Below are 20308 nucleotides of genomic sequence, written 5' to 3'. Positions count from 1 at the left end.
TTAATAACACTGTATAGACCAGTGTCCCCAACCCCCGGTCCAGGGACTGCTACCGGTCCGTAGATCAGTTGGTACCGGGCCGCGGCTCCTCCCTGGCTGCTGCCTCAGGGGCTGCCCTGCCACTCTGGCGCCGGCTCACCTTTGGTGCTCTCCAGCAGTCGCCATGGCTGGGGCTCCCCCTTGGTATGGCACTGCGCAGCTGCTGCTGGTAGCACACCCCCCCCCAGCAAACTCTGTACCACATGTAGTTTGAACCTGAGTCATAATGACATAATAATGACACATAATGACATCATAAGATTGTTAGAGGCTAACTGTAGCAAAGACACTCAAGCCACACTGGGTTTAGGGAAGTGACAGTGTGAAGAGGTATTTCCTAGCTGTGGTCACTTTTACTAGATCTCTCATTTCTGGGCTTTGAAAAAGCAGTGTTTTTGAAGTGAGAATTTAACAATACCTTGCATATCTCAATTGAGATATATCAGGAGAAGAACAAAGCAGTTTACCTCTGCTTTGGATAACAATATTTTACATTGTTACAGGTGAGGTTTATTAATTAAACCAACCTCAACCCATAATTGCTCTCAAGTGCTTGGGTCCCATAGTCAAGGCTGCTCTTACAATGGCATTGAAGCAGAAACCACTTCGTCTACCCAAAGCAACTGTTGTGTACTCTTCAGAAGGAGGCAGCTCCTCCGATAATAATGCGACCCGGCCTGCTGCTGAAAAAGCACAAAGCAGCAGACTACCCATAGTGAATTCGTGTAGCACAAATTTTTATTCCGGGAAAAAACTTCTGCGTAGATTTCAGGCTGAAGAAAAGGATCAACCAGGTCTCCCTGACATTAACATGTAAGTTTCAAATGGGCTAAAAAATAAGGCATTGATACATAATACTTTTACATTAAATTTAGTGGAGATTTTGTGGCAATATTTCATAGATATGAGAAAACAAGCTTGTGGGCTGGTTACTATTAAATGTCACTTGAATATGTCCGTAGAGGCTTAGGTCTCAGACCCGGCAAAAGTCCTATTCCTTTTCTCGCACTGAAATCTGACATAGTATTTTTAATGCTAACATTGATATTAAAAAGTGCTTAACTTTGGTTGGATCATGACCAAAATCAGCACTAAGACTCTATAAGTACTAGGAAGAATAATATATACCCCAGTGAGATATATGGCTGCATCACCACAGTATGGAATTCCCCCCCCCCTCCGCATCTAAAGGCAAATTTCACACTGGGATTATTAGGAATATTAAAAGGAAGGCTCCTGCATTGTAATACATATATTTAAAGTGCAGCTGCAGCTAGAGATGTGAAAGCTGGAGGGGGGGGAGGTTAGGAAAAAATGGGGGGGTTCATTTTTTCCATCCAAATTCTCCCAACAGAAAAATTGAAAATATTTGAAAGTACTGAAAAAACTCCCATGAAATATTTTCACTTTTAGAATGAGTTAAATATTTTTCAAGACAAGGGTAGGTATGCTGAAGACAAAGACAGCCTTTAAGTCCAAGATGCATTTAGGCATCTCATCTTCATGATGGGAGAATGAATGCAATGATAATTTCTAAATTCCACAAACATGTCACATGTTGCAATTTTATATACTAAGAAAGTTATAAATAACACATTTTATGTTGTTAAAACCATAAAATTAATTTAGGGCTGATTGGACAATTAGTACTGAATATATCACAGTTTTTCTGCCAAATTTCAATTCCCGGGGGGGGGAAGGTGGGCAGTGTGGGGGCCCACCCCAGAAACAACCCAGAAAAGAAAAAAAACATCACATTTTCCTGGAAATTTTACATCATCTCTAGTTGAATCTCAAATACCCCATACAGTTCTGGTTCCATCTCATAACAGGTAGTGTAGAACTGGAACCTGCTGCCTCAGGGGCTGCCCTGCCACTCTGCCGCCGGCTCACCTTTGGTGCTCTCCAGCAGCCGCCATGGCTGGGGCTCCCCCTGGGTATGTGTAGCTGCTGCTGCTAGCACCCCCCCCCCCAGCAAACAGCGGGAAGTCAGGGGCGCCAGCGGGAAAGCAAGTGGAACAGGGGTGGCAACGTCCCTCGGCAAAAGACTACCCCCCCCCCCCGGGTCTCAGTAAAATTGTCAAGCGTTGACCGGTCCCCGGTGACAAAAAGGTTGGGGACCACTGGTATAGACAAAGTCTACCACCCTATAGGTATTCTCCCTCTGCCCAAGCACAGACTTCCTGAAAAGCTCTTTGGACCAGCTGTTTTTCAGCCTTGCTGAAGAGCTACAACGGCAGGAACGCCTCTGATCTGTTTTAGGAGGCCATTCCAGAGACACTGGGCAACCACTAAAAAGGCTCAAGCCTGACCTTTAGCCAAACATGCCTTGCACAAGGGAGAGACCTTGGGATGAATGAAGCTGCCTATGCAGATAAAGGCAGTCCTTCAGATATATGGCCCCAGGTCTTTAACAGAAAAGATTCAGCAGTTCAAACTGTGGAAATTAATGCTATGGAGTCTACCCTCCAAAGCAGCCATTTCTTTAGGCTGGAGATGAGCTCTAATTCCACCTGGGGTCTGCCATCCATAGACAGGGATGAAAAATGGCTTTCTCTTTCCCCCTTTGCTGACATATACTCTGAGTATTTTTATGGTGCCAGATGAACTTCTTGGTTTTCAAATAGAATGTAACCCTCTACTGTTTTTTTTTAAGATGCTGCTTGATAGTTAATTTGGCTATGTATGCTGTTTTGCTTTATTGGTATTACTTTTCTAAAGTTATATTCTGTTGTATTTTAGTAACTGTACACCACCTCAGACATTATTAGAGGAGAGACAGAATTGAAATGAATAAAAATGTTTTTTTTTAAAGTAATTTGGTGACATTATGATTTGGAAAATCCACAGAAGTAAGCAGCCTCTCTCTATTTGCCCCCCTTGGACTTACAGTTTGCCCAGGCTGCTTTGGGTTCCAAAAGGTATAATAGAACAGTGGTCCCTAACCTTTTTATCACCGGGGACCGGTCAACAATTGACAATTTTACTGAAGCCCGGGGCGGGGGGGGAGGTAGTATTTTGCCAAAGGACATCACTGCCGCCTGAGCCCCTGCTCCACTTGCTTTCCCACCAGTGCCCCTCACTTCCCACCGCCTGCTGGGGGGTGCTGCCAGCAGCAGCTGCACAGTGCCACATCGAGGGGAAACCCCAGCCATGGCGGCCACCAGAGAGCACCAAAGGTGAGCCAGCAGCAGAGTGGCAGGGCTGCCCCGAGGCAGCAGCTGGGGAGGAGGATGAAGGGGTGCTGCGGCCCGGTACCAACTGAACCATGGACCGGTCCCGGACTCCAAACTGGGAGTTGGGGACCACTGTAATAGAAGGTATAACAGAAAGAATTTTGAACTCAGTACCACATGTAGTTTGAACCTGAGTCAGAATGACATAATAATGACACATGACATCATAAGATTCTTAGAGGCTAACTGTAGCAAAGACACTCAAGCCACACTGGGTTTATGGAAGTGACAGCGTGAAGAGGTATTTCCTAGCTGTGGTCACTTTTACCAGATCTCTCATTTCTGGGCTTTGAAAAAGCAGTGTTTTTGAAGTGAGAATTTAACAATTCCTTGCATATCTCAATTGAGATATATCAGGAGAAGAACAAAGCAGTTTACCTCTGCTTTGGATAACAATATTTTACATTGTTACAGGTGAGGTTTATTAATTAAACCAACCTCAACCCATAATTGCTCTCAAGTGCTTGGGTCCCATAGTCAAGGCTGCTCTTACAATGGCATTGAAGCAGAAACCACTTCGTCTACCCAAAGCACCTGTTGTGTACTCTTCACAAGGAGGCAGCTCCTCCGATAATAATGCAACCCGGCCTGCTGCTGAAAAAGCACAAAGCAGCAGACTACCCATAGTGAATTCGTGTAGCACAACTTTTTATTCCAGGAAAAAACTTCTGCGTAAATTTCAGGCTGAAGAAAAGGATCAACCAGGTCTCCCTGACATTAACATGTAAGTTTCAAATGGGCTAAAAATAAGGCATTGATACATAATACTTTTACATTAAATTTAGTGGAGATTTTGTGGCAATATTTCATAGATATGAGAAAACAAGCTCGTGGGCTGGTTACTATTAAATGTCACTTGAATATGTCCGTAGAGGCTTAGGTCTCAGACCCGGCAAAAGTCCTATTCCTTTTCTCGCACTGAAATCTGACATAGTATTTTTAATGCTCACATTGAAATTAAAAAGTGCTTAACTTTGGTTGGATCATGACCAAAATCAGCACTAAGACTCTATAAGTATTAGGAAGAATAATATATACCCCAATGAGATATATGGCTGCATCACCACAGTATGGAATCCCCCCCCCCCCGTATCTAAAGGCAAATTTCACACTGGGATTATTAGGAATATTAAAAGGAAGGCTCCTGCATTGTGATACATATATTGAAAGTGCAGCTGCAGCTAGAGATGTGAAACCTGGAGGTGGGGGGGGGGAGGTGCGGAGAGCGTGGGCGACTTGTCCTGCTGGGGACCTCTTGCTCTTCCCTCAATGGGGAAAACGAAAGAGGACGCTTAGATGGGAGTCGGCATGAGGGACCCCCGATGTCCACAGCCGCTAGGAGCGGGCAGAGCAGGAAAGCCAGCGTCGCCATCGTGGGCCTCGTGGGCTTCTGCTGCAGCTGCTGCTAGGCCCGTTCCCATAGCGACCGGCTCCCTGCACCGCGCAGAGAAGGCCTCGGCGGAGGAAAGGCCTGGGCCTACCCAGCGGTGCCCTGCCCTGCCCTGCCCTGCCCTGCCCTGCCCTAGCCGGCCATGTACCCGGGCGGGAGTGGCGCGGCCAGAGACCCGCACGGGGATTGCAGGAGCTGCCCGGGGTAGGGGTGAGGCGGTGGCCGAAGCAGAGAGCCTGGGGAGAAGGCGGGCGGTGTGGGAGTCTCCGCCCCCGAAGCAAAAACACGCCCACCTTTCCAACTTCGCGGTTTCCGGAACGCCTCTTGTTCCCGCCCCAAGTTAGAGCCCTCCGTTGCAGACGGACGCCGCGGCTTGCGCTTCTCGTGCTTCGCTGCCCTTCGCTGCCATCGGACCGAAGGAACTCCACGTGCTCTGGTCCAAGATTAGAAAGGAAACTGCCCCCGCCCTCCAGTACAACTAGGAAGGAGCCTTATTTCTAGCATAAAAATCAGATTTGCTTCACGTATTGTGCACCATGTTGATGCTGCCTCGTGGAAATGGAAACATTTAACAATCAATCAGGAATGTGAGGGGCCAAAGGACATCATTAGGATGGGTGTTTGATTTTAAACGTGCTTCCTGCTGCTTTCTGAGTTAGCAAGAGGCGCTCAATTGAATAGCAAAAATCTCGCAATCTAACAGATGCAAACATTGTTAAAACAACTATCTGAGGAAGTTTGTGTGCACATGAAAGCTCGTACCTTTAATAAAACTTGGTTGGCCTTACAGGTGCTGCTGGACTCTATATTTATTCTTAAAACAATACACACTCTCCTCTCGAAATGCAGAAAGCTGGTGTGGTTTTTTTTAAACCTCTTTCTCCAATGCACTATTGGTTGTAGGACTGGCGGCTCTGGATTGGGAAATTCCCGGAGATTTGGGGATTAATTGTGGGAAGGGCAGGGTTTGGGAAGGGGAAGGACTTCAGCCAGGTATATAGGGCAACTGATCTTTTTTGCCTGAAAAGCACTTGTAATCCCAGGAAATTGCCAGGTCTCACCTGGAAATTGGGAACCCTTGGCATACTATGCTACTGTCAAAGAGATGAAGTTACTCCAAGTATTTCTGTATAGGAAAATCCCTTGGAATGCTTTTTTTGGCTTGCATCCTTCCTGCCACTGGCCACCTTTTCTAATATTTCAGCCAACACACCTGAATGCTGCCATTTCTCCCTTAGAGATGGGGGGGGATCATGATCCAGGATGGGTGGGTGACCAGACACCCTTTCATTTCATAAGGCTGCAGCCCAAGGCAGCATTTGTATTTTCACTTTGACAATCCTAACTATAGTAGTAGGTGACCTAACACTGCTACTTGCACCAATGAGGCTGCTTATGCTCTCATAAATTGTCCATTTTTGCTATCAATTTTTCACAGGGGAAACAAAACGAGCAAGTCTCCTAACGTAATGGAAAAAAATGAAATTGTTCCTGGCATTTATGGGACCAGTCTCCCACTAAATCGCTTTACACGCCAGGTAGGTGAGCTTTGGTTTCGGGGATCACTTTCTACACAGAATATTTCCCCACATGTGTTTCATAATCAAGTAGGTAAAAGTGCATCACATTAAGAATGAAAAAAATATTGGACAAAATCCAAACTTCAAGCCTGAGGGTCAATGAAAAGAACATTGTAGAACAGCATAAAACAAGAGTCTGCCATGTGTTACGGCATTTTTGTACTTGTTGAATCTTGAGAACTGAAAGTTAAAAAAAAAAAAGTTTACCATTATGGCTAATGAGTACATTGAAAATTTGATGGCAAAAGAATTCTAAAACCGTGTTAGCTACAGGCAAAAGAAAGTAAGTCTCATGAGTTTTACCTCTGTCAAAATTCTTTTATAGTTGAGCTAGTGTTTTCACATTTGAGGAAAACATTTAGGAATAAGAATATTCTAACTAAATGAAATGTTTTCATGAATTGCAGTTGTATATCTGGCAAACATCATGAGAAATGATTAACAATGTGACCCCAATAAGCAAATTTGTGGGACACTTCAAATTTATTATGTGTTTCTGGTGTGCCTACAGAACTCAATCCACCAGAACGCTTGGTGGTAGGACGATACCATTTGTTTGCTCATGATAAATTCTTGACTAAATGACTGAGGGTAGGATTTTGCTGAGTGGTCATGCTGATGCTGACATCTCAGCTAGATGGCCCTAGTTTTCCAATTAATGTTCTGTGCTTCCAGTCCTCATAGTGCCAGATTTTAGTGAACAGAATTCCTGATAGTGACCAGCACAGAATTGATACAAGCAGCTCATTCCATTTTTCTTTTCCTGGAATATTTGTATGCCACTGATTTTTTTTACTATAGCTGCCCTCTGGATGTTCCCTTCAGTATGGATAGCTGATGTTCATGGGAACGGGGAGTGTTAGATCATGAGGGCACATGGAACGTCATGTACAACCCTTTGAATCTTGGCCTTTGTGGATACCCTTGATTTATGCTGTAACATATTTCCCCCCAGGACCAGGTATTATTTGAGACATTTTAAAATCGCTTGCATTTCATATGGAAACTGACTAGATAAAAGAAAGAATCTTCAGTCAGATCTATTTATGTGGACCTCAGTGAAAGAAGGAGACTTTGGAATGTTTAGTTGCTTTTGCAATAAATACAGGAACAAGTGTTCATTATTCATGCTGATGGATCTAGTTTATATAGTTCCTGACTGCAGTTCTTGCACACACACACACATTCTTTATAAAATACAAACCTAAATTATGTTTGATATATATGCTATAAATACAGTTGGCATGAAACAATAAAAATATGTCCTTGCAGACACAACACAATTGTGATCCGGATTCTGATGGCTCTGCTGAAAATAGATTAAATATACCAGGACTCAAGGTTGGCAGTGGAGGTAAACAAGTATAAATATTTTCAACACAAGCAAATTCAATACAAGCAAATATATGTTAATAAAACATAACTCCTGGTCTTTTACAGGTCTACTTGGAAGCTCATACTTTAAGGTAAGAGCAAAATAAGCATCACTTTTTAAATAATACTTTGCAACTATGGTTTCTTGTTCCAGTTTTCAGTTCACAGAGATATCTACATTATCCAGACATGGATGGGTGTCTAATAATAACTGTCTGCCATTGAAGGATTCCCCTCTGGCCTTTTCTTTACAGAAAGAACCAATATCTTAATTTGTGAGGTTATGCTAATGCAACTGTAGTCATAACACCTTCGTAATGTCAAATATCCTGTGAAGTACCACCATGGGCCAGCATCGCTTAGATTGCTAGTTGCCTTTGTTGCTGCAGCTCCCAGGTGGGAACTGTTTTTGGCTGGAATTTATTTATTTATTTTTTAATTTCTTCAATTTCTAGGCCGCCGCTCCTGGCCTGCCAGCTCCTGGTGGCTTACAACATAAAATAACAGTACAACAGTAAAAATCCATTAAAAATCCCACCCACATCCCCACACCAGATATTCCCCTCCTGCCCCAGCTCCCAGACTGGCACATATCCGGGGAGCTAATATCATTGGGCACATTGGAGGAGGCTAAGATTTTCCTTCCATCTGGCTTTAACCAAATGCCTGGAGAAAGAGCTCCATTGTACAGGCTCTGCGGAACCGCATTCGTTCTGTCAGGGTCCTCAGCTCTTTTGGAAGCTCCTTCTACCATGCGGGGGCCGGGGCCGAAAAAGCCGTGGCCCTGGTCGAGACCAGACAAACATTGTGTGGGCCAGGGATCTCCAGCCTGTTAGCATTCGCAGATGTTTTAAGCTCAGACTTTGCAAAGGGTCAACTGCCTAAGGTTGTCAGCAACACCACCAGCTATTTGCCTTTGTAGAGTAAATAAGTTAACAGCCCAAACAAAAATTGTAGCAAGAAATAATAACATCTGTATTGCCACTCTGATGCCCCTTCTGGGGATGCTTCCTCTCTTCTTTTGGCAGGGTTTTTTCTTGAAATCTAGAGTTGTATATCTGTACCTTTTGACAAAAGGTCAGCTCAGATGCATATTCTGTTGAAACTTGTATGAAGTTCATGGGGGTTTAACAGGAGGAACTAAAATTAGTAGTGGGATCAAAATATGGAACACCAATGAAAAATTAAAGTTTAGAACTAATGTACCTCTCAGTATTGCAGTGACTCTGCTGTTTTACAGGAACATTATAAAGCTGCAATGGAACAGATGACAGCTCTTAACGTGACAAAAAATAGCAGGACAGCACAGGTAGTATTTATTTGCTGAAATCCTTTAATACCATTTGATTCTTTGTGTATTCTCTGTGTTTATTCTGACTTGCATATTAATAGCTTGTTGCTGGACATGTTTTGCTCATTTCAGCTCAATCCAAACAGCAGCAAACAAGAGGCCAACCAATCTTGGAGCCATACATATCACCAAGGAACCAATTCAGTGAGCAGGTAAAGAAATTTATTAGCACTGTAAATGTAAATTAAGTGGAACAACTGGACAGGTGTGCCAAAATATCAACCTTATAGTGTATCAGAACTCCTTTGTTTTGAAGTTTCTTATGTTCTTCTGTCTCTTGGTTTTTTGTGTGTGCATAATTGTGTCTTTCTGCAGTGATTTGAGACTCGTTTTTTTAAAAAGTCCATCATATACGCATAGGAACCTATGAAATTTGATTTGCTGAGTACTGCAAAACAGTGAAAAGTGTTGGGGCGAGATGCGTCATTGGATGCTTAAGTGTCTAGGGATGTTCAACATAAGAAAAAACGAAAGGAGACAAAACTGAAAAGAGATGTGATCATTCATAGAGATTATTGCATTGTTGGACATGTGTAAAGTTATATCTGCATATACATCATCACATTACATTTTAATAGTGGAAAAGTAGCAAAACAATTGATAGAATGGAGGGATATTAGGAGATGCCATGCCTGAATACTGTCTGTCTGCCTGCCTGCCTGCCTATCTATTATTTGGTAATGATTATGGATAAGCCAAGATTGACACACAAACAATGCCCGAATACAGTGAACACTTCAGGAAGAAACAGTAGCATACAGTGCACACATTAGGAAGAAATGTGTAATGAAGACATATCTTTCATGTGCTCCTACTTTACTAAATTGAGATAATATTTTCAGATGAAGTGTTAGGGTCTAGAATTCTGCCATGGCATCTTGCACCTCATGTTGCGGGATGTGGTCTAACCTCCTGAATGATCCTACTCACAGAAGAAAATACATACATTTATATTACTTGAGCTGCATACCAACCTTTTGATTCTAAATATTTGCACAAGTTTAACTGCCTGCACTGAAGTTTCTGCTTGCAATAAGTTTTGACAAAATTATATTGTTATCATTTCCATCATGATCATTCAGTTGAAACTCCCGTTTTGCAATCTCCATCTTAAAATCATTCAGCTCAATCCGGTGTATGTTTACTTAGCAGTCCCATTGATTTCTCTCCAGTAAACATGGAGTAGATCCGTTACATATTAAAACAGCTGAACCAGCTGACAGCCCTTTATTTCTGCTGAATAATGCTGGAACTAGACATTAGGGCAGGGTAGTCAAACTGCGGCCCTCCAGATGTCCATGGACTACAATTCGCTGGCAGGGGGCTCCTGGGAATTGTAGTCCATAGACATCTGGAGGGCCGCAGTTTGACTACCCTTGCATTAGGGGAATGCAGATCTGGTGCTAAAAACAGCAGTCCCATGCCCAGTTATGCAAATGTGTGACATGTTATTAATTTTTATGACTTCCCTTTCCTATTCAGCAGTATTGGCTATCACAGTGATGTCATGTCGTGCTTTGACAGACAGTACTTTAAAAGCAAGCCTCAGACTGCTGAATCAGGAGTCTAAAGTGTTAAACCTTCACACAGCTAGAAAGAATGTCCAGGTGGTTGATAGTTTCAGTATGCCAATTGTTTTGTTGCATGGTTTGTTGGATGTCCCATCCTGTTGATTGTCTTTACTTGCACAGTCACTTAGAGTCTCATTGAGACATAATGGAAATAAATTTTAAAAATTAATAATAAATATGCCTGCAGAAGTTGGCTCAGCTCAAACATTTGACAAGTAGATTACAGGACACAAAAGCTTATGCTAGAATTATGCCATGTGTGAAGTATAGATGGTGGCAGGAACAGGATGGATTTAGGCTTTACCGAAAGATACAAACGACTTACAGCCATTATAATCACATGTCCTTTTAGTTACTTACATTGCAAATTTTAATTTTTATATCACCTAACTTTTTTTTAGGTTTTTTAAAATGCTTAATCTTTCTATTCTGATCTGTGAATATACAAATAAACGTGATTTGACTTTAGAGCAGGGTGGCCAAACTGTGGCTCTCCAGATGTCCATGGACTACAATTCCCATGAGCCCCTGCCAGCACTGGACTACATGGGAACTGTAGTCAATAGACAGCTGGAGATCCACAGTTTGGCCAACCCTGAGGCTTAATGCTGAGGCAGCTTGCTTTGAAACTAAATTGTAACTGCAATTGATTGATCAGCTAACCGGCTGAAGCTCATAGGATTAACCAATCAATTAAATATGTATATGAGTGTATATGAGGCTTTTGAACTCTGGTGCTGTAGAAGTCTTGCGAGTCCCTTGGACTGCAAGGCAAACAAACCGCTCCATCCTAGAGGAGATCAGCCCAAAGTGCTCCTTAGAAGGCCAGATCCTGAAGATGAAACTCAAATACTTTGGCCACCTCATGAGAAGGAAGGACTCCCTGGAGAAGAGCCTAATGCTGGGAGCGATCGAGGGCAAAAGAAGAAGGGGGCGACAGAGAATGAGGTGGCTGGATGGAGTCACTGAAGCAGTCGGTGCAAACTTAAATGGACTCCGGGGAATGGTAGAGGACAGGAAGGCCTGGAGGATCATTGTCCATGGGGTTGCGATGGGTCAGACACGACTTTGCAACTAACAACAACAACAACAACTTGTAGTTGTAGACTTTTGTTTCTTGGTTCTCACAGTTACTCTAAACTAAAGCCACAATGGGGCGGACTCGACTTCGCAGCTAACATCAACAACAAATGGGTAAAACATCGTTCTGACTCTAGATTTTGTTGTTGCTGCTGTTACTGAATGATGAACATGTATTTCATAATAGTCATTATTTTTACATTTATTTAGTTAAGTATACAATCCTGTGTGTGGGAAGGGAATGCCTGCCATCTGCAGTTTTTATAAGTATTGGCAGGGGAAGATGGCAGATGCTTATTTCCCAAGCTCCATCTTACAACGTTTTTAACAAACATTGTCAAGTTACCATGGATAAACATTTCCATCCAGGAAGCGCCTAAAGACAGGGTATCTCATCCTTTGCCTTTTGCTGTAAGAAGCTGATTATGTGGGATTCGTGGACTTGCTGGTATTGGAAATTATCAACAAGTTCACTAGTCAGGCCATTTGAAATCAGCTTGGAAGGAACTTGCATGCAGCTCGTGTTTAGAAACTGAGTAAGCTGCACATGTTGCTTGCATTTTTTCCTCCTCCTTCTCCAAAGAGCTGTGCTTCTGTATCTTAAGAGGAGCATTTGTATTAGAAACAAAATGTGTAAGGTGATGGGGGTTCGAAAGTGCCCAGGTGGACTGGGTGAGTTTATCTCCTTTCCTGCTCCTAAGCAAAGCTAAGATTAACAACAGGAGCCCTTTAATAAAACAGGAGTACTGAGTGGACAACAGCTGCATAGACACTCCAGGGAGGAGTATTGTAAGATTGTGGAAGTGTTCCCAGCTCTTCCTTGTCTGGTAGCAGAGGAGGCATCTCTCATTTAGTTCTCCAGCCACACAAGGTTTGCTTGAGCCTTTTCCAATTCATTGGCTACATGCCTTTTTCGAATACAAAATCTCATGCTGAGCAGCACCAAGAACTTTATTTGGCAGCAGAATGAGCCTTTTAAAACTGAAATCCGTCAACCTCTTTAATCCTTACAAAGCATTACTGAGTTTTGACTATCCAGTTGTTCGCTCATTATTAATCCAACAGAAAGCCTTCCTAAAATCGAAGGGAATATTCCCAACATGGGTTTTTATGAGTACATTTCAAACTCTACTTTTCAACTGGAAGACTTCACATCTTCCCAGCTCTGCAGCCCAAGACAAGCAACCAAAGCGACATCAGACTAACTCTTTAGACCAAGACCTAATAAGCTGGGGTGACCCTCCTGCGTAACGCAAACACCAATGAAGAGAGCTCTCCTCTTAAAGGTGCTTAGGAGCAGGATCTAATAAGCTCTTTTGCTGCTTTCCCAGCTTCAGGCCAACAGTAATTACTGACAGATTGGAGCAATTGAGATCTAAAGTTCTGGAAATCAAGGAAAGATCCTTATTATTAACAACTCTGACTTCCATCCCCAGTGTGGTAAACACAGAAGTGGTTCTGGTAAAGTCAACCCTAGCCCAATTTTTTTCAATGTATCCAACCCTACATAGGCACCTCTTGTTGACTGAGTGTTTCCCCTGCCCGAAGAATACCTTTATACTCATCCCTCTAATAGGGGTAAGGGTAATGAGCAGATATTTAACCATTTCCTTGAGGATTACGATTTGGATACTGAAGATAGATAACAACTTCCCTGACCCCTACCAAGTGTCCTTCAAAAACAGCTGCATTTTTTGTAGATTCTTTAGGAGGGCTAGATAAAATAGAGAGACCCAATTGACAATTACATCTGTTGTTGCGTAATCCATTGAAGTGGGAACAAACTCCATGAGGGTGATTTTTTTTCTTATTCTTATACCAGCTTTACATATTATGTCTGCAAGAGACATGGCCCCAGATGTCTAATCCCCCTATTCTTCAGAAATAGTGAACCTTTGCTATACCAGCTGTCAACTTGTGTCCAGGGATGGGGGACTGGGGGGCCTGGTAGTGTTCATATACATCAGTCTTCATAATGATGTACAAACCTTGCAAAGTGGGTCTCAGGACCCACCTGATCCAAGGCCAGTCCATTGGCTCTGTCCATATCACCTAAACTACATCCCACCTAAAATCCCAGTGCATGGAAGACTTTGGGGATCATTTGTCCACCAGTTTTGACACCTTAGTTCTACGATTTCCTAAATCTCACCTCATGCTCTGTGGAGATTTCAATGCCAGAAGAGGATCTGGCTGATCTTATATCAGTAACCAGGGTGCCAAACAAGTCTGTTTCTTGGACCAGTCTTCACATTACATAGTTATAAATAAGCCAGGCTTAAGATGAGCAGAACTGCTGTCCCTCTCTCAGCAGCATATTGTTCTCCACAGCACAAGGTTTGATGTGCCTGGTGGTGGCACATTTACATTCTTATCCACATGAGGAGCCAGCCCAATAGATTACATTGTAGTATCCCCCTTACTCTTGTTCGAGACCTGCTGTTTTGAGGCTGGCAACAGAACTGAGAGTGACCACTGCCCTTTAAGGCTTCTGCTTCAATTTGTGGGTAACATGTTGCTTAATCCTACCCTGGATTCCCTTGAGAGATTTCAGTTCTGCTTAAGGAGAATCGAGTGGTCCTCAATTACTCTCCACTCTAGTTCACTTTCTGGTGAAGGATGAACTTTGGTCTCTGCATTAAGAGCTAATGTAGGGCAGCTCTGATGTCATCAAGTACTTTGAAGCCATTACTCAGTTCATTTACATAGTTTATATAATAATTTAAGCAGAGCACATATTTGGGGTTAATTACCTATATCAATTTTTTAAATCCTCCCCTTTAAAAAAAACTTATACTAAATACTAAATAACCAATACCAAATATATCTACTACTATATTCAACCCGTATAACCTGTATGACAGTTCTTAATTCTTCTTAATCTAGCTAATAGTAAATACATTTCCTATACTCAAAAGTAACTTTATTAAACACAGTATTTGACCAAGTAATATCAATTCAATAAAACATTAGAAGTAAACCTGCTAAAAAAGAAAATGAGAAGGAAAATAATGTAAAGCCTCTTTATTGATAACACAATACACCATATTCAGTATGCACTACCTAGTTTGCCAGATTGTTGCTGTATAATCGGGTTTCCATTTTCTAGACATAAGAAAAGAGTTAAACCATTTTTGTTAATTATTATAGATTTGTTTCAGAAATGTCAACCTACAGTCTGGAAAACACTTTAGTTACTTATGCTGGACTTGTCAGACTAACTACAAAATATTAATAAAAGCCCAGCAGGACTGCACGGTCTTGGCTAAAATTTAATTTTCAGTATTCCATCTTTTACTAAAGACACTACATCATGCTTTCCTTTTGATCTATTTAATTCCTTTCTAGCATACAAATTGGTCTTTTAGAGCAAAGTCAAAGGCCAACCTCAGGGGAAATATATGCCCCTTGCAATCGTCATGACGATACATCACCAGGACTACATCTTAGCACAGAACTGTGCACTGGACTCGTTGACTGATCTTTGTATCAACCAGAAGCCCATCAGTGTTTCTTCTAGGAGTAGTTTTCAAGGTGTAAGGGGGTAGCTTTTAAAACATTAATTATAAAATGTTTCAACAGACAACTATCCAGGCTTTGCGGGTGTGTGTGTGTGTGGGGGGGGGGGAATATCTCTCTCAAAAAAAATGTGGGCAACACTGCCTGGAGAGCAGGGGAGATCACTTCCAGTCCTTAGGCTGCACATGTGTCAAAAGAGGAGTGAAGTCAAGAAGAAGTAGAGTGTGCTCTGCTAGAACTCCTCTGCCTTGCTCCATTCAGAAGGCACTGACCACATTCAGCTACATCACGCCCCCCTATTCCCTACCACTGAGAGGTGTATCATCTATTGATGACAGATGAATTTCAGGATGAATTCCATAGATAATGTGAGGTCCAAAGAAGTCCTTATGTCTTGTCTTTCCACAACTACTAGTCATTTTTCTAGCTAGTTATTGAATTAGAGGTGGGAGAGTTTTCTTTTTGATGAGACTGATTAATTCCCCCTTCCTTCGTTCTTTGCACAGCTTGCTTGCGCCATCTAGTTTATTTGACTAAACATATTCCTATTCCTGTTCTCTTGATCTGGCATGGTAAAATGCAGCTTGGCCAATTCTCTGCATTTATTGTGCCATATCTTTCAACTGATGACATACTAATCAGTTGAAAAGACTGAGAGGAGCGGACGTGATAGGCAATGTTAAAGAACAGGCTGTTTTTTTATATGGAACATTTGTATATTAGTGAGATTAATAAATTGCTGATAATATTGAAGTCTCACTTCAATATGTATTATCATGGAGTTTATCTGCTAATGGATTTATTCTTCCTCTTCAGCAGCAGTGACAGTAACAACTGTCTCCGAGATAGATAATGTCATGCCTGACCTTATTAATACCGTTTCTCTCTTTCTCCAGAGATTTCAGTAAACATTTAGCAGAAATGCCATCTAGCTCCAGTGATACTCCAGGAAGCTTCATCAACACCAACCCAAAGCGGGTAGGTTCTCACCCTGTGAAAAAATACCAGCCCGTTTCATATCCTGGAACCCAACAGACAAAGTTAGTGAAGCGTTGTAGAAATGGAGATGGGGACGTTTCTACAAAGACCCATGAACCTTCTGCTTCCAGTTCTTATCCTCTTACAGACAGTGGTAGTGATGAAACGCCTGCTGTAAAGAAATTGAACTGGAAAAAAGGAAACAGCCACAAAAAGGAAAAGCTTCTAGCAGAGGAAAAGTATGCATCTGAGGGTGCAAAAAGCAGGGCAGTTTTGTTAAAATATTTACAAAAGTCAAACCTTAATCTTAGGCCAGAGCCTATAGAAGACATAGAAGCTTCCTATTCAGTGGAGCATAATACATCTTCATATCCTGATTTCCTTCCGTCACCTTACAATACATTGGATTTACAAAAATTGGCCTCATCCAAGGGGGACGACTGGAAACGATCAGTTGAACCACCACTGGAAAAGTCACTTGATAAATTCATTTCTCGCTTGGTGGAAATGGAAAGGTTACAGAACGTGACAATATTGAAAGAAAGGAAAAAGGACTCATCTGCTTCTCCTATCATTAGCAACCACCCCGGTTCTACAAAAAGGAAGCTTCAGCAGAAGCAACGCAGAGCAGTTGATCCTTCGCGTCCTCAGCCTACCTTTAATGGAGACGTTCATAATGGTGGCACTCGTGTGCAGGAAACAGACACGTCAAAGCGGACTTGCCACAATTCTCAAAATAAGTCGAATTCTGGGCAAATTTCTGCTTTACATTCAAAGCATATGCGAGCATCCTCCAATAAGTGCACTAAAGCGCCAGTGACTTTAGACCCCAGCAGTGCAGCTGCCCAAAGGTCTACGCCATGCGCTGGAAATTCAGCAAAAACCCGAACGGCAGTCAAAATGCCACCACCCGGCACACCTGCTGTTAACCCCTTAGCTGACGGTGAAAGTTCAAAGTGCAAACAGCCAAGGACCAAAAGGAAATCTTGTAGAAATGATGTATCAACGGGCAAACCTCTCAACTCTCACAGACTATCTGTTCTGGCAAAGCCCAAACATTCTCAGGCTGATAATCAGTGATTCACTGTAAAGCCAGCATTGTGTCCATTTGTCATTTGTATTTATATTAGATTCACCCCTCCCCGTTTTTAGCAATCATTTTCATTATTCCTGCTTTAGTAGTGATGAACTGGCTAGTAACAATTGTAAATTACAATTCTCTTGTAGGTGTTGTTTTAATGCAGTATTCAGATTTTTTTTACTATATTTGTATTGGATTTGGAAATAAAGTATAGCATGTGCACTGATTTGTTATTATTCTAAACTGAAAAACAGTAATGAGAAATTAAATAAGACACTTTGATAGAAGCTCTGTTACAACTGAGAGCCCCTCTATTGTTGTGTTGGTGAGAGTGAGGAAAAGAGCAATACTAAATGAGTTAAGGATGAAATCTCCCATGTTCAGAAAATGCGTAGCTTTGATTACCCAATACTAAGGCTGTATCACCTGGTTTAGCCATTCCCCAAACTGTTCTGAACGTGGCCAAATACTGTGCATAAATTACATAACAACCTGGTTTTCAAGTTCTCCTGACTTTCAAAAGGTTGCGGTACAAAAGGAAGGTGGCAGAAATCAAATGCTAGAGCACTGCCAGAAGAGTGGAATTAGCTTTGTGGTTTTGTATGTGGTAACTTTCCCTTGAGGACCCAAAATGTTTTACATCTTTGTGTGAAGTGCCATCACGTTACAGCCAAATTATGATGACCCACAGCAAAGAACTTTCAAAGCAAGTGAGAAACAGAGGTGGTTTGCTGTTTCCTTCCTCTCGAGAGCCTTCTTTGGTGGTCTCCCATCCAATCACTGACCCTGCTTAACTTCTGAAATCTGACAAGATTCCTTCCTTCCCACTTGCCATTTTTAGGCCTGCTTGAAGTAGTAGATCTAGTCCAGTTTCAGTATCCTGTCTTAGACAGTGGTGAACCAGTCCCCCTGGAGGACCAACAAAGAAGGGAGGCCTTCTGCTGATGTTGCCTTCTAGCTAGCATTCAGAGCTTCTGCCTGAATAGTGTGGACAATCCCTTTAGCCAGCATGGCTAGTAGCCATTGATAAACCTGTGCCCCATGAACCTAATCCAGCGTGGGTTAGAAGCCTCGTTGTGCCATCCACATTACATGGGGAGGAGAAAAAGACTCTTATGGTGTTCTAGACACTGAACAGTTGAATTGCTCTAACACTGCCATCCACCTGAGGGATAATGCTAAAAATGGAAGGCACGCTACTCCCCACCCATCCTCAGTTGATCACTGCTTTTAACACAATCCATTTAGCAATGGGGGAAAATCCTTGCATACCTATGCTGAGACCAAGGAAAGGCAGGGCAGTTCTGATACAGGATTTCAGCTGTTTAGACTTGGGAGGGGAACTGCCCTCATTTTATTGCCTGAATTTGAATAATAGATGCAGCAGTTTCCCACTTTCACATTGGGATCTGTCCTAAGAAACATATTCCATAGTATATGGAAATGTTGAGGGGAAAATTATTGTAAACCTTATAGATGTTGAGGGTGAAGCTGAAACTCAGGGCCACTTAACTGATGTGAGGCACAGTGAAGTTGGAAACCAAGCCAAAGATTGAAATGAGTAGTTTTCATTGTCTTGCAAAGTCACTGGCAATAGGTGCTGATTAAAATTATAATTTGTTGAACACTCTCCAGCCAATGCTTTTTGCAAGAGAATGATATAGCACACATACACAAACAAACAGGGTCTGCGACCTCATTCCCCCCCCCCCCATGGCCCCTAACTAGGAAACTTATGGCTCTGTTGTGTGGTTCTTGCTGTTGGGCTGGGGCCCAGTTCTGTAATAATGAACCCACAGGGACAGGGCACCTGCATTTCCCATACCCCCCCTCCCCATACTTTTTCTCCTCCTGGCCACTCCCATATCCTCACCTTTCCAGGCTTTTCTTTTTATCCCAGCCATCAAACTTTTTTCTCTCCCCTGGTCCCATATTCAACTATGTTATTTACCTTTGATGTGGATTAGGCTGAGGACCTAGAACTGGCTCACGGTGACCCAGGGATTCAAACCTGTCTCCCAGACACTAACTACTGTACAATATTGGCTTTTGTAGGGTAGCTAGCAGCTGGGCCTGGCTGAGTTACGCAAGCCAGATGGTAGCAAGCTATCTGGTGACTGCTGCCAGGCTTGGCCCTTGAGTCCTCCCTAAAAATCCAAAACTGCCCTGGGAAGTGGCCCCCCCACCGCCCAAGTCTGGCAATACTGTTGTAGTTGCTTAACAACTGTCATTGAGGACATTTCTTTCATAAAATTACATATGCTGCTTCTATCATTTGGGGATTTTAACCCCTCTTAAAAAAATATTTCAGATTTTTCTGTAAACTTGGGATTTTTTTAAGTTTATAGAAAGATCTGGCTTGTCTGTCAAAGGTTCCTTCCAAACTTTGGCTTAGGTTTCCAAAGATGGGGCCACAGTCAAGAGTTATATTATGTGGCCCACTGGTGTTAACACTGGTATCCAAAGCCATGGATGGATTTCCAGTTAGCAAGCCAGAGGGAAATCTGAGCCAGCATACAATCACTTCAGATGGTTGCTGGGAGCTTTGGGGAGTGCTGAGATCCTGGATAAAAGGTTAACTTGAACTGTTCTCCCCAATATAGAGTTATTGCTATCCAAGGAATGTATTTTATAGATGAGCACTTCAATCATTCAAGCCAAGGCTCCCAAATGTGGTGCCCATCTGGGTATCCTGGCACCCACTGTCACCGTTCCTGGTTGCTCATCAGATTTTTAGAAAGAAGGTGGGGCCAGGTAGGGGTTTTGCTTAATAAGGCTTCTGATTGGCTCTGCAGGTTATTAAAAATGCAGGTTTGCCAGCCGCTGCCATCACAATACAAGGCTCTTCACTGTGGTACTGAAAGTAAGCTGTGGTAGCCATTTTTTTAAGCAATGTTTTAAAAAACTGCAGCCAATCCAATCTCCAATCACAAACCCTGCAAAGCAAAAGCACCACCAGGCACCTCCCACATTCTACATTCTTGAAATGCACCAGGAATGTCGGTGATGGGCATTAGGGTTGTGTGCTTCGGCCGTCAAAACAGCCATTCCAGTCCAAAACAGCCAGCGCCGTGGCGCGGGGTGGTGGTGGTGCCGGCTCACCAGTTGG

The 20308-nt window shown here is 42.6% G+C and overlaps 1 protein-coding gene across 3 annotated transcripts; it reads left to right on the top strand.

Moving 5' to 3' along the window:
• The first annotated feature begins 354 nt into the window (after nt 1–354).
• On the top strand, nt 355–17358 carry LOC143845076 (protein FAM217A-like). 3 transcript variants are annotated; one of them, XM_077353091.1, is made up of 7 exons: nt 355–852; nt 6104–6203; nt 7518–7599; nt 7686–7711; nt 8860–8928; nt 9043–9122; nt 16037–17358. In XM_077353091.1, exons 1-7 carry the CDS (start codon nt 623–625, stop codon nt 17196–17198), a joined length of 1749 nt encoding a protein of 582 aa, XP_077209206.1. In that variant the 5' UTR covers nt 355–622; the 3' UTR covers nt 17199–17358. The 3 variants fall into 3 exon arrangements, with proteins under 3 accessions (XP_077209206.1, XP_077209205.1, XP_077209208.1); XM_077353090.1 differs by lacking the exon at nt 355–852 and adding an exon at nt 3415–3999; XM_077353093.1 differs by lacking the exon at nt 355–852 and adding an exon at nt 4741–5455.
• Nucleotides 17359–20308: the final 2950 nt, after the last annotated feature.

This window comes from Paroedura picta, chromosome 9 (assembly GCF_049243985.1).
Source record: "Paroedura picta isolate Pp20150507F chromosome 9, Ppicta_v3.0, whole genome shotgun sequence".
Taxonomy (NCBI): Eukaryota; Metazoa; Chordata; class Lepidosauria; order Squamata; family Gekkonidae; genus Paroedura; species Paroedura picta.
The sequence above is the reverse complement of the archived record's forward strand: the minus strand, read 5'-3'. Positions and strand labels throughout refer to the sequence as shown.